The sequence below is a fragment of the Dromiciops gliroides genome, chromosome 5, assembly GCF_019393635.1.
Source record: "Dromiciops gliroides isolate mDroGli1 chromosome 5, mDroGli1.pri, whole genome shotgun sequence".
NCBI lineage: Eukaryota > Metazoa > Chordata > Mammalia > Microbiotheria > Microbiotheriidae > Dromiciops > Dromiciops gliroides.
This window is the reverse complement of record NC_057865.1, coordinates 172,224,399-172,238,131: the sequence shown is the minus strand read 5'-3', so window position 1 is coordinate 172,238,131 and position 13,733 is coordinate 172,224,399. Positions and strand designations below refer to the sequence as shown.

The following is a 13,733-nucleotide window of genomic DNA, read 5'->3' as shown; positions in this document are numbered from 1 at the left end:
ATTCCCTTAGACATATTTTGAGAACTCTCATTGTTTGATTTTATTATTGACAAAGCTATTTTAAAGTCGTGTTAAGCTCAATTTTGTAGGAAGTTTTCCTGGCTGATTACTAGCATCCACACATCAATACCTGAAAAGACTTCCATTCCACAACTACACCCAGAGGACATCCCAAGAATCATCTGAGAAAAGACTTCCAAGGACGTAAATGGACATTTTCCTGTTTTCCTTTTCCACATTGTATACACTGTTTGTAATGTCCACCTGTTAATAGGGGAGTGCCCCCTTTAGCCTTTGTTAATGCGTCACTCAATTTCTTTTTCTCTCTTTTCATTCCCTTTACTTAGTTAGTCATAAGCATCAGTAATGTTATAGCTTAATGTGAGGAAACCATGTTTATTCACTCAAAGCACAGGGGGGTACTGTGAGAGTTGGTTTGGCACCCCCTACTGGAGAGATGCTGTAGGGAGGCTCCTCCATGAGGAGAAAGCATGTGATTTAGACACCATGTGACTTTAGCATCTGGAAGTTACATCTATAGAACCAACTGTGGGACTTGTCAATCAGAGCTACCAGCCAATTAGCTTGGAGCTGTGCGTGTGTGGATGGCCCTGTTTCCTGTTGGAGAGGAGGCTTCTGGTAGGAGGAAGGAAGCATTGGGTCTTTTTGGTTCCTGACCTCTTGATGGCAAGTCGGATGCTGGGGTCTCTTAGAAATTGTTAGATTTTTACCTTTCTCTCTGATCATTAGATCCTAATGCTCTTTAATAAATACTTAAAAGTCTAAACTCTTGCTAAAGCTTATAATTTATGGAGACCACTCATTAGATTTTTAGACAGTATAGCTAGAATTTTAGCCCCTTAGAGATAACAATTTTACAATACACATATATGTATATACTCAGAATACATATTCCTACATTTATATACATATACATATGCTCTAAATACATATTTATCTATATCCATCCACATATATATGTATGTATATATATAGTCATGGCTTATTCTAAATATTTTCCTACAGAAGATAACCAACATTGGCTAGAGTTGAGCTAAACTTATTCTCTGGTATTCAAATACCATAGCAATATAACTGAAAAGAAGGGTTAAAGATGGAAGATGTTGTTCAGGTATTTATTGGGAAATGTCCATTATGTCAAAATTGCATGACTAAATTTTTTAAAGAATGAAAGGGTTAGAGGGCAGCTAGATGGCACAGTGGATAAAGCACCGGCCCTAGATTCAGGAGGACCTGAGTTCAAATCTGGCCTCAGACACTTGACACTTAATAGCTATGTGACCTTGGGCAAGTCACTTAACCCCAATTGCCTCACCAAAAAAAAAAAAAGTAAAAATTAAAAAAAAGAATGAAAGGGTTGATTCCATTTAAAAAATACTTATTAATATCCAACTATCTGAAGATTAATTACTAGATAATGAATGTCTTTAGTCAGTGTGACTTAGGAAAACTACTGGGGCAGGATTTGTTTGCCTGTTGTTTTTTTGAGACCAGATAACCCTATCCCACCCTGGCTAGAAGTGAAGTCATCACTCACAGGCCCAATCCCAATACTTTGGCCTGTTCTGCTTTTCTAACTTGGGCTAGTTCACCCCTCCTTAGGCAACATGATAGCCCTCCAATCCCAGGGGCTCACATTACTGATGCCAAACTTTGCATGAACACCAAATTAGCTTTAACCCCATTACAACACAGAACTCCCAAACTCAAGTGGTCTACCAGCCTCAGCCTCCTGAGCAGCAGGGATTATGGGCATATGCCACCACCTCTGTTTTATGAAGACTATTTACTAAAGTTTACAGGAGTTGGCAACTTTAGCAACAATAGAGGACACTCACAAAATAGTGCATGCTTGCAGTATAGGTACCCAACACTGTGCTGGGTATCATGAAGGACCTAAGAAAACATTAAGTTTTGGGCCTTTAATAATAATAGTTTCCTGTTTAAGAGAAAGCAGGTTAGCATCAGATGACCACCAAGGATGGTCAGCCCCAAAGGAGGCAGATGGAATTCTAACTTACAAACATCTCTCTCTTTCTGATGCCAGGCAACTTTGATTGTCTCATTCCACATGAGGCCCTAAGAGAATCATGTCTTCTTTTTTCCTTTTCATAAGGATTACTAATAATAATTAATGGTAAAAATATCATAATATAATATTAACAATGACAATTATAGGGAAGGAAGTCTCTCCCCACCCCCACCCAAGGGAAAAAAGAGACTCATACTGGACATTCCTAGCATTAAAAAAAAAAAGACCCTAGACACTGAGGGAGCTTCTCAGTGTTTTGAAATGATTGAAATGATGTATCATCGAGTATACAGTAGTCAGTAAGAGATGACTCCCAAATAAGTTATTAGAATTGCTGGAGGTTATCCCAAGTTCCCAATCTGTTAACCTCCAAAATGCACTCAAATTCTTGCCCAACTTTCATCCCATGAAGCTTTAGCCTACATCTGTGGATGTTCTGTTTGTTTACTTCACTAAGAAGATTTTGTTGTTTTTAAACCCCCGGGGGGGGAAGGGGAGATTGAAGAAAAATGCTGAAAGCAAAAAAAAGTTTCATGTTTAGTTATATTTTTGCAAGAAGGCCTTTGAAACCCTGTGTAGTAGATTATTTTTAAAGAACTTTGTCCTTGCTTTCCTACTGATGCGATCTGTTCCTTTGCCAAAAAGGAAAGCTCACATCTATTTTTTAAAAGTCCTATAAAACAACAACAGCTTTCAAAGCTTAATACTATCAAACTCTGGCATTAATTCATCTGCTTCTTTATAAGTTTTTAGGGAGCTTTAATCAAAGGCAATGGCTAGTTCAAAGGAATTAGTACAGTGAAGGAAATCTGCTTTTCAGATGCCAAATGAATTATACGTACCAGCCTCTGTTGTAGCCTGACCTGTCTTGGGACTCGGTGTCCAACCTGCTGAAAGTAAAAAAAAAAGAAGAGAGAGAGAGAGAGAGAGAGAGAGAGAGAGAGAGAGAGAGAGAGAGAGAGAGAGAGAGATTCATGAAATATGATCATGAATGACTAATTAGATACTTTATATTTATGGGTTAGTTGGATCCTTTTCTTTTTTTTTTTTTTTTTTGCGGGGCAATGGGGGTTAAGTGACTTGCCCAGGGTCACACAGCCAGTAAGTGTCAAGTGTCTGAGGCCGGATTTGAACTCAGGAACTCCTGAATCCAGGGCCGGTGCTTTATCCACTGCGCCACCTAGCCGCCCGGATCCTTTTCTTAAAAAACCATCTTTTAAATTCAGAATACTTCTTCATACCCCTAGGGTGCTGTGGGGTACCATATTAGGAGTCCGAGGTTAAATGAGCTGTTATCTGAAGCTGTGACAAAATGCTTAGACCCAGATGAAGGCTTAGCTGGTGAGGCAACATGTAACAGAGAAGATAAAAACTATTTCATTTCTTTGTTGCCTTGAAATTAACACTATGCTGACTTTTAACCGCTGATAGAGAATTAAAGTGTCTAAGGTTAATTTGATGGACTGCTGGTCAATATTCAATTTAATTCAAAATATCAGGAAACACCTTCACTAGAGACACAGTAACTATCTTACTGACATGATATGTTAAATATTCACCTACAGTGTGTTTGGAGAAGCAAGGAATTTTCTTGGGAAAGTCACTTAAACATTCTGAGCCTTAATTTTCTCATAGGTACCTATACTACCTATCTCACAGGTTAAGCCAACAAGCAATTGTGGTTCTGAAATTCTGTGTCTCTGTGACTGTCAACTTGTTGATAAAACATTTTTGTAATAAAAATAATAACAGCTGGGCAGCTAGATGGCGCAGTGGATAGAGCATAGGCCTTGGAGTCAGGAGTACCTGAGTTCAAATCTGGCCTTAGACACTTAACACGTACTAGCTGTGTGACCCTGGGCAAGTCACTTAACCCCAATTGCTTCACTAAAAAATAAAAAAATAAATAATAAATAATAATAACAGCTGATATCTATGCAGTGTTTTAGAATTACCAGCTAGATTGTCCATATCATTTTGTTTGATCTTCATAACAATCCTATGAGAAAGGTGCTGTTGTTTCCCCCATTTGATAAATGGGGAAACTGAGGCTTAGCGAGATTAAATGACTTTCCTAGAATCACACAGTTAAATGTCAGAGGCAGAATTCAGACTCGGGTCTTCCTGACTCCAAGCCCAGCACTTCATGCCATCTATAGGTCAACATTTACGTAGTGATCAGAGGATACTATATAAGTCACTATGGAACCATCTCAGTATAAGGGAGCCCAAGTCATAGGAAAGAGAGGGAAGGGACATGGTGTTTAGGCTGAGGTCCATACAGATGCTCAGTGAGAACTTCAAGGAGCATGGCAATTTTTGACCCTCAGAATGGGATAGGAACATTGAAGAATTCTTCAAACACCTGCCAGAGGTCAAAGGAACACCTACTCACCCAGTTTTACTCAAATATTTTACTTTTTTTAAACTATAAAGTTTCTCCACCTTAAAATTGTGGAAAGGCCAGGAACCACTTAAAATTACTCTATGGTTCAACAGGGGGGCCCAACCCCCCATGGGAATTACATGGAACTTGATTGATCTAAAATATTCTCTTTGAAGTCTCTCCTTTGTAAAATATATTTTTCTGGTAAACAGACTTCATAGAGAACAAGAGAAGTAGGCTTCTGAGATGACTATCTAGGTCTCTCTGGGGAATCATTATGGCTATACTTCAGGCCAAATGTAAAATGAACAGAATCAAAATTTGCTTTAAAAGGTAAAGTCCTGGTTAACATTTTTTTTGTAGTCTTCATACATAAATTCTTGGTGCCCACTGGAACTAGGTGTGGTAGTGGTGGCAATTTCATTATTGCTAGTTAAATATTCCATTTCACAAACTCAGCAAATATTTAGGAAGTGTCCACTATTTACAAAGCACAGTGATAGGTGCTAGGAATACAAATACAAAAACAAAAAACACTCCTGACCCTCAAAGAGCTCTCCTTTTGTTGTCATTGAGTCATTTCAGTCATGTCCAATCTTTGTGACCCCATTTAGGGTTTTCTTGGCAAAAATACTGGAGTGATTTGCCATTTCCTTCTCTGGTTCATTTTACAGATGAGAAAACGGAGGTAAACAGGGTTAAATGACTTCCCTAGGGTCACACACCTAGCAAATGTGAAGCCAGATTCAAACTCAGGAAGATGAGTCTCAAGCCCAGCACTCTATCCACTGTACCACCTAACTACCCTGAGCTCTCCTGTTGATGGCTAAAATGTATACACAGAAAACAAAAATTGCAAAACAATCCAAGATGGAGAAAATTCATTGAAAGTGGCCCTGGAGCTGGCCCTTAGGGAAGCGAAAGATTCTGAGAGCCAGAGATGAGAAGTCAGGGCAATGCAAAGACTCAGAGGTATTTTTTGGGATTCCAAGTTCCTTCAATAAATCCCTACTCTAGTATAGCATTGCATTATGGAGGTAATCCTGTATTTTCCAAAGCTCTCTTAGTGTAGCACAAGTTCTGACAGTTCCTAACAAATCCAGGTGGGCATCTAGAACAGGGTTGGGGACGCACATCTGTGACACACAGTCCATTTGTTATCTAAAGACCATCCAAACTAGGTTTGGGAGGCTCATCACCAAGCTGGTGGACACAAGATGATCATATCCTTTCCACTGGACTAGTAGAAGAGATGTGCCCATACCACCAAAATTACAGCTCTTAGAAGAAGAATCCCTGCATCCCTTTGGGAGTCCTTTCCCATAACTTCTGTTTATCAGTCCTCTCCACAAAATGACAGGAACTGAGTTTAATCCAGACAAGAGAATGAGGCATGACATGCTTTGGCAATTTGAAACTTAATGGAAAAGATAAGGATAGGGACTTGACCAGTGATTTCATAATGATCTCCTAAGTTAGGAAACTCCTTTTACCAATGCAAGTGGCCACTGTCTCTGCAATTTATACTCTAGAGAGTTGACTAGAGCACTGAGAAGTTAAGGGACTGACCCAGAAATACTTGGCCAATTATGTGTCAGAGGTAAGATTTGGATCCAGGTCTTACCGTCTCTCTCCAAGACTGGTATTCCATCCCCTGTACCACATTTCTATACTTTTGGAGTACAATGAAAAAGAGAGGACTGTGTTTGGTCAGATGGGTAGGATTAATAAAGGAATATGAACAAATCACCCTGACAAGACCTGGAAATTAATCCATAACAGCTGTAAATGTGTCTTGGGATGGGAGATCAGTGAAAGAAGTAAATCAATGAATATAAGGCCATAAATGATGTGTTAAATGACAACAAAATACAACGGAAGAGGAGGAAAAAGTTCGCTGGGGGTCAGATCAATCAGGGACAACATGGCTTAAAGGAGTCATCCTCATCCTCATCATGTTTCATTCAAAGCTCATTTCAATCACCATATCCCGCTTTACTCATCCTACCTAGCTGCTGGTGATTCTCCCCAAATTACTCATATATATGTGTGTATACATGTATATACACACATGTATAGTATATGTATATCTGTATTGTGTATCGTGTATTTATGTATGTGATGTGTGTATATATCAACACTTGTTTATTTTCTATATATGTATGTATGGATGTATATGTACATACATGTGTATATATATTGGTTGGTTGTTCAGTTGTCATCCTGTGTTCTCAAAGAGGACCAAAATGACATCATTATGTTAGAGTCAAGTTACAGTGTGTCTGACCAGACCAATATGAGCTCGGAATGCTCTACCACAGGTTGGGCACAAATAATCTATGCGAACATGTATGGACATTTATATGTGTGCATGTATATATGTGTATATATAATTCTGTCAGGTAAGTATATGTGTTTCTATGTGCATTATGTATTGTTAAGGGCTAAAATTCTAGCTAAACTGTCTAAAATATCTAATGAGTGGTGGCCAATAAATTATAAGCTTTAGCAAGAGTTAGACTTTTAAGCATTTATTAAGGAGAATAAGAATTTGGTAAAGAGAGAGAAAGGCCTAGATTCCTATCTATTAAAAGGAGAGCACATTTCTAGCCCCGCTCTCCACCAGAGTCCAAAGGAAAGAGAGTGAGAGCGAGCGCCAGTCTCTTCCTTCCTCCTCCCACTAGCCCCCGTCACTTCCTGACGCCAAAGAAAAGACTCCTGGTCTTGCCCTCAAAGACCTTCGCTTCATGGGCAGAACTCTTCTACAGTAAGTCTCCAGCAGGTGGCGTCATTCCAATCGTTACAGTATATATGGATGGATGGATGGATGGATGGATGGATGGATGGATGGATGGATGGATGGATGGATGGATGGATGGATGGATAGCCTTCCTTGATAGAATTTAAGTTCTTTGAGGATAGGGATGATTCCATTTTTTTTATATCTCCAACACCTCATACTGTACCTGGCCTATAGTAGGTATTTAATAAATGCTTGTTGATTAAATGATAGACATGATATTGGAGCTGATTATATTGAGGGAAAATGGAAGAAATGGGAGAAGTTAAGTAGGAAAGTTCTTGGTTTCCTCATCTTTAAAATGAAGCATTTAGACAGATGGTCTTCAAGGTCCCTCCAGTTCTAAGAGTCTATGACAATGACTATGAATACAGAAGTGTCTTCCAATCAGTGAATGTAGGGAGATGAATGACCAAGTTTTTCCCTCCCATGGATCAGAGCAAGAGCAGTAATAGCACCCATGACCTAAACATTAGACTCCTCTCTCTTCTTCAAAACATGTTCAATTATGTAGGAAGTTGACAGGTACAACAAAACACCTTAAATACCCAGTTAAAGTGATATATTTCTCCTCTGACTAACCCCAGGACCAACAGTGTTAGGTGGGATGTGGGGAAAGAAGAAGAGACAGCTAAACGGTGGAGAAGACCATGGGAAGGAAATAGAGAAGGAGCACAGTTCCTCCCCAAAGACCTAACCTTCTTTATGTATTGGTTCAGAAAAAGCACCTTCCCCTCTGGCATGAAGGTAGAAATGATTCAGACCAGATAAAAGGGGAGAGGTCAATGGAGTGAACGGGCCCTGAGAGTCATAACAGGTTACCAGCAATCTTCTCAGCTCTTCAATAACTCTTCATTTTGACTTGCCTCAGGTCATCACAGTCTGTATTGCCTCAGTTGTTGGATCCTTCCTAAGCAGCTTTGAAAAGAAGAAAGGAGAGAAGTGGAGAGATGGAAAGTGAAAGGGAGGAGAGAGGAGAAATAAAAAGGGAAAGAGAAGGGAAAACAGAATAGAGAAAGGTAAGGAGAGTGGAATAGAAGAGTTGGTAATTGATAGTTAAAATTTGAAGTTTTTTCTTTAAGAATCCAAAGAAAAGAAGAGGTTTGTCTATGCCTAACTCAAGAGATAAAGTAGAATTAAGTAGAATCTGAGAACATGTGAAGACCAAGCAAGGACACAAGGAAGTGTAGATTCCTCAAAGGTAGGAACTGTTTCATTGTATCCCCCAGCAGAGTACTTTTCAGATAGTAAACACTTAGTAAATGTGTGGTGATTTCATTTCATTCAAAGGACTGGTGATGAGAAAGAAAAAGAAAGAAGGAAAGAAAGAAAGAGAGAGAGAGAGAGAGAGAGAGAGAGAGAGAGAGAGAGAGAGAGAGAGAGAGAAAGGAAGGAAGGAAGGAAGGAAGGAAGGAAGGAAGGAAGGAAGGAAGGAAGGAAGGAAGGAAGGAAGGAAGGAAGGAAGGAAGGAAGGAAGGAAGGAAGGAAGGAGGAAGAAGGGAGGGAAGGAAAGAGAGACAGAAGGAGGGGGAGGAAAAGAGGGGGAAGGAAGAACAGGGAGGGAAGAAGGGAAGGAAGGAAGGACTAAAAGACAAAGGCTCATGGGGGCGACTAGGTGGCGCAGTGGATAAAGCACCGGCCCTGGATTCAGGAGGACCTGAGTTCAAATCCGGCCTCAGACACTTGACACTTACCAGCTGTGTGACCCTGGGCAAGTCACTTAACCCCCATTGCCCTGCAAAAAAAAAAAACCCAAAAAACAAAAAAAGACAAAGGCTCATCACCCAAACAGTTTGGGTGTGGTCCCATAGAGGGAAATTGTGTGGGGGTAGAGTTTGGATGGGGGACTCCTGTCCATGGATGGGCTAGACTGAATGATCTCTGATGCTCCTCCTAACCCTGAGATTCTATAATTGTATGAATATGCAATAGCCTAGTGGTTAGCATTCCTCCTGAGAGAGTTCATGACCCAACATGGTGGGAGTTCCCAAATAGAGTTGTTTCAAATTTGAAACCTAACCAAGGGCTAGAGATTACTGGCCCACTGGAGTTGTCATCTATCATCTGTGTCAAGGAATAATACAGCCACAGTGGTCTGGACATACTCCAATTTGAGTAATTACACATCAACCATGCAAAATTTTTCTTTCAGCTGGCATAATATTCCTACAGGTTGTTCAGTAGTTAACTGTTTTCAACAGGGGAGGAAAATGCATTTTTAGGTTAGAATTTTAGGTCGTTTCCTGGGAGATAAGAAGGATACATCATTATTTGCCCACAGAAAATTACTACTCACTTTTGTGCCTTGGAGAAAACAAAATACAAAGGGACGATGTAATATGCCTACTGTCAAACAGCAAGCAAGTGATAGAATTGGAGAGAGAGTCCAGTTTTTCCACTTTAGGGCCCCACACACTAGCCATGCCATGCCACCGCTCTGATACAAAAATGTTTCTGAACTTCCTGCTGGGAATCTTTATAAGAAGAATTGATGGAACTCAGCAGCACAATAACAACACTGCAGAGCATTCCAGAGATTGAAATTAAGAGAAAATTACCATGTGTTAGGTTCCAAAGCATTGAGAAGATTGGAAAAGAAAGGAAGTCTGTGATAGCTTATCATTCTGGATTTTTCAACATCCCCATAGCCAGGTTAAAAGTCCACTGCTACATGGAGCTCTTAAGGAGTCCTATAATTTTCAAGAGTCCTCTTTTTCATTTCAGCTTTTCCATTTAATTCATTCTCTCTCTCTCTCTCTCTCTCTCTCTCTCTCTCTCTCTCTCTCTCTCTCTCTCTCTCTCTCCCTCTCTCTCTGTCTTTCTGTCTGTCTCTCTCTTTCACTGTCTCTCTCTCTCTCATGTATAGGAATTACATGTAGTGATATTCATTCTTTAAAGATTAGAATATCCATTAAACAAAAGCAGCATTAAAACATCCATCATGATGCCCCTGTGGGTTTTCTCTTCAGTATCTACTATGGAATACAAGAAAAAGATCCAGATGCCTATGTATTTTCCCCCAAATATAACTGTTGATGACACCTAGGTTGACATCATGTATTTTAGTATCCATAAGTGGACAACATTTTACATTTATTAATATAATATTAAATAGCTTTCACATCCTTCATCTCACTCATTATTACTGAAGAGTTTATAATTGCAAAAAAATTATTTTCACTATGCTGGCAGCCAGTAGTACCCTGCAAAGGCTTCCTTTTTATAGAAAAAAAAAAGAAGTTATTGAGAGAGATGGTAAAATTTCATGTTTGACAAAATTTAGATTAGTTAATGTTGGAGGGTTTGTAGAAAGACAGGCACACTGGTGCATTGTTGACAGAGCTGTGAACTGGTCCAACCATTCTGGAAAACAATTATGCAATGAAAGTGATTAAAATGTCCATACCCTTTGACCCAGAATTTCTACTGCTAACCATAACACCCCCAATGAGGCTTGCGGAAAAAAAAGAATTGCCTCATATACATGAAAATATTTATAGCAGAACTTTTTGTAGGAGCAAAGAACTGAAAACAAAGTGGATGTTCATTTGCCAGGGAATGGTAGAAATAAATTGTGGTGGATAAATGTAACTGGAAGCAATTGGTGGTAAGATGAATAGAGCTCTGGGGTCTTCAATCAAAAACTGAATTCAGATCTGGCCTTAGACACTTACTAGTTGTATGACACTGGGCAAGTCACTTAACCTCTCTTTGCCTTGGTTTTCTCAATTGTAAAATGGAGTGAATAATAGCGGCCACCTTGCAAGGTTATTGTAAGGATCAAATGACATAATATTTGTAAAAAGTGCTTAGGACAGTGCCTGACACATAGTAGATCATTATATAAATGCTAATTCTTTCTCTATTTCCCTTCAGGGAGGGAGAGAATTGTATAACATATTACTATAAGATATGGTGAATATGAAGAATACAGAGAAGAAATGAAGAATTTATATGAACTGATTCAAAGTAAAATAAGCAGAACCAGAAATGTATATATATGTATGTATGTGTATATGTATATGTATATGTATATATACACACACACACACATATATATATATATATATACAATGACTACAATGTAAATGGAGAAAATAACATCAAACAATATAAACTGAATGCTTTATGAGAAAATACCCCCAGCCTCTTTGCAGAGATAGGGGACCATGTAAGTGGAACATTGTATATATTATAAAACTTCTTCAGTGTGCTGATTAGTTTGGCTGCAGGTTTTTTTTGGGGGGGGTCCTCTTTTAAAATTCTTTATTATAAGTGATAACTCTCTGGGAGAGGAAGAGGGAGGGATACATTAGAAAATGTAGGTGTTGTAAAATAAAAGATACCAATAAAAATTATCTTAAGAACAACCCAAAAGTCATTTGTTAAATATTAAGTCTATATTGTATCCCTTAAATATTATTCCTAAGAAGCACTGGGACCAAATGCTCATTATTCCAAATTATGAACTGTTAAATCTGGAAAGGGCTTTAGAAATCATCTATTCTAGCCTCCTCATTTGAAAGACTGAGAAAACTAAAAAGAGAGCTTAAAAGATTTGCTTAAAATCACACAACTAATTAATGGTAGAATTAGAACTCAAATCCAGGTATCCAACTTGTCTCGTCATTATATCTGGTGTAGTTTAAGACAGCCAAAACTATTCACAACAATACTTTGAATGGGTATTGTTTTTCCCACTTTTCAGATGGAAAAATAAAGGCTACAGGAGTTTGCAGGAGATTGGAGACATTTCCCAGAACCCTGAAAGGGAGCAATCAGACGAGACTACCCTTCTCATATCAAATAAGAAGCCACATCAGAAATTTCCCAGAATATAATGAGGAACTTCCCTTGCTCCAAAATCAGAGTTTGAGGTTAAAAAGCTGCCACAGCGCAGACAGGTGAGTGGGGCCAAGAAGCCTACTGAACTTGGAGTTCCATCCTGAAATGGAAAGTGGAGAGGAACAGAAAAGGATCCTCCCTTGAAAGGGAGTTTGGAAAATGTTATGAACGATCCAGGCACAGTACACCTGATCATCAAAGACAGCAAACTCACAAGGGGAGACCCCTGGTGATAGTCAAAGGAGAGGCCCCAGGACCAGGCATTCGAATTTCTGAAATGAGTGGTAGGGATGAAGATGGTGAGAAAGTTAGGCAAGTCAAACAGGGACTGAGGAATAGACAGCCCTGACTATGAGAAGGCTAACCGCCCCTGTTCCCTATCCCCACTGTCCCCCACCCCCGCCCCGGGTCAAAGTCCTTAGACTTACTTGGTCATCCCACCTTAGCGCTTCTTCCAGCTCTTCTGCCAGCGCCAGGGGGTCCTGCTGCCCTCCACAGAGCGGGAGCCCCAGGCAGAGCCCCAAAAGCAGGAACATGTCTGAAGGGAAGGAGACAGCTAGAGGTCCTGGAATGAGAAGCAGCAGAGACTGGGCAGATCCGTGGGGACTGCCCGACGCTGGGAGATTGGAGAAAGTAGCAGCAGCAACCGCAGCAGCAGCAGCAGCTGCAGCTCCTGGCTCCAGGCTCCTCCCTGTCCTTCTGCCTCTGCCTCCCAGCTGGAGAAGAGGCGGCCCGAGAGCCAACGGGGTGGGAGAAACTCCCCCGACGCCCACCCGCAATCCCAACTCCTGCCCCCGCCCTCTCCTTACCCCTTCGCCTGGCCCGACCCAGCTCCTCTACTGAGTCAGAGCGGACCGCAAGCCAAGGCAAGGGACATCCCGGGAGGAATACTCACTGGTTCGGGAAACTGTTTGAGTTTCAGACCGGGACCTCCTCCCCATCCCACCCACTCCCTCCCCCACCACCACATCCACATTCACACAGTCAAGAGGGAAAGGGACACCAAGACTGAAGCTCCCTATACCCAACGCCGTGTGATGCAGTAGAAAGAGTGCTTTGGAGTCAAGGATCTGAGTCCAAATCCCGGCTGGGACATTTAGTATCTATGAGGCTTTCGCCAAGTCTTCAGTTTCCTTATCTACAAAGTGAGAGTGTTAGACTAGGTGACTTTTGAGGTCTATGGCACAGTCCAAAAGCCCCTAGATAATATAAGGCCATGGTGGGGCAGCTAGGTGGTGCAGTGAATAGAGTACCGGCCCTGGAATCAGGAGGATCTGAGTTCAAATTCGGCCTCAGACACTTGACACTTGCTAGCTGTGTGACCCTGGGCAAGTGACTTAACCCCAATTGCCTCACCAAAAGGAAAAAAAAAAGTCAACCAGTATTTACTGAGACTAACATGTACCTGCAAATACTGTGGTATGCACTGGAGATACAAGAATGAAACTTCCTACACTTTATGAACTTACTTTCTAATGGGGAAAACAAATACATAATAAGTATATACTGTGTAAATATCAAGAGAATAAAGACAATTATAAACAAAGTAGTTAAATACCAAGTGATTTAGGAGGAATGGTACTAGTATTTGGGGGAGGGGAAGGTGGCAGAGATCAGAAAAGGCTTCATGCAGAAGATAATGTTTGCGT

At 40.4% G+C, this 13,733-nt stretch overlaps 1 protein-coding gene across 1 annotated transcript in view; it reads right to left on the bottom strand.

Moving 5' to 3' along the window:
* Positions 1-12,786, bottom strand: part of ITIH5 (inter-alpha-trypsin inhibitor heavy chain 5) — a 93,822-nt gene extending 81,036 nt beyond the window's left edge. Inside the window, exons 1-2 of the mRNA XM_043967941.1 lie at positions 12,513-12,786; positions 2,896-2,943 (exon numbers count right to left, since the gene is read on the bottom strand). Coding sequence (XP_043823876.1) covers positions 2,896-2,943; positions 12,513-12,620 — 156 coding nt within the window. The 5' untranslated portion in view covers positions 12,621-12,786. The remainder of the gene's footprint in view (positions 1-2,895; positions 2,944-12,512) is intronic.
* Between the last annotated feature and the right edge of the window lie 947 nt (positions 12,787-13,733).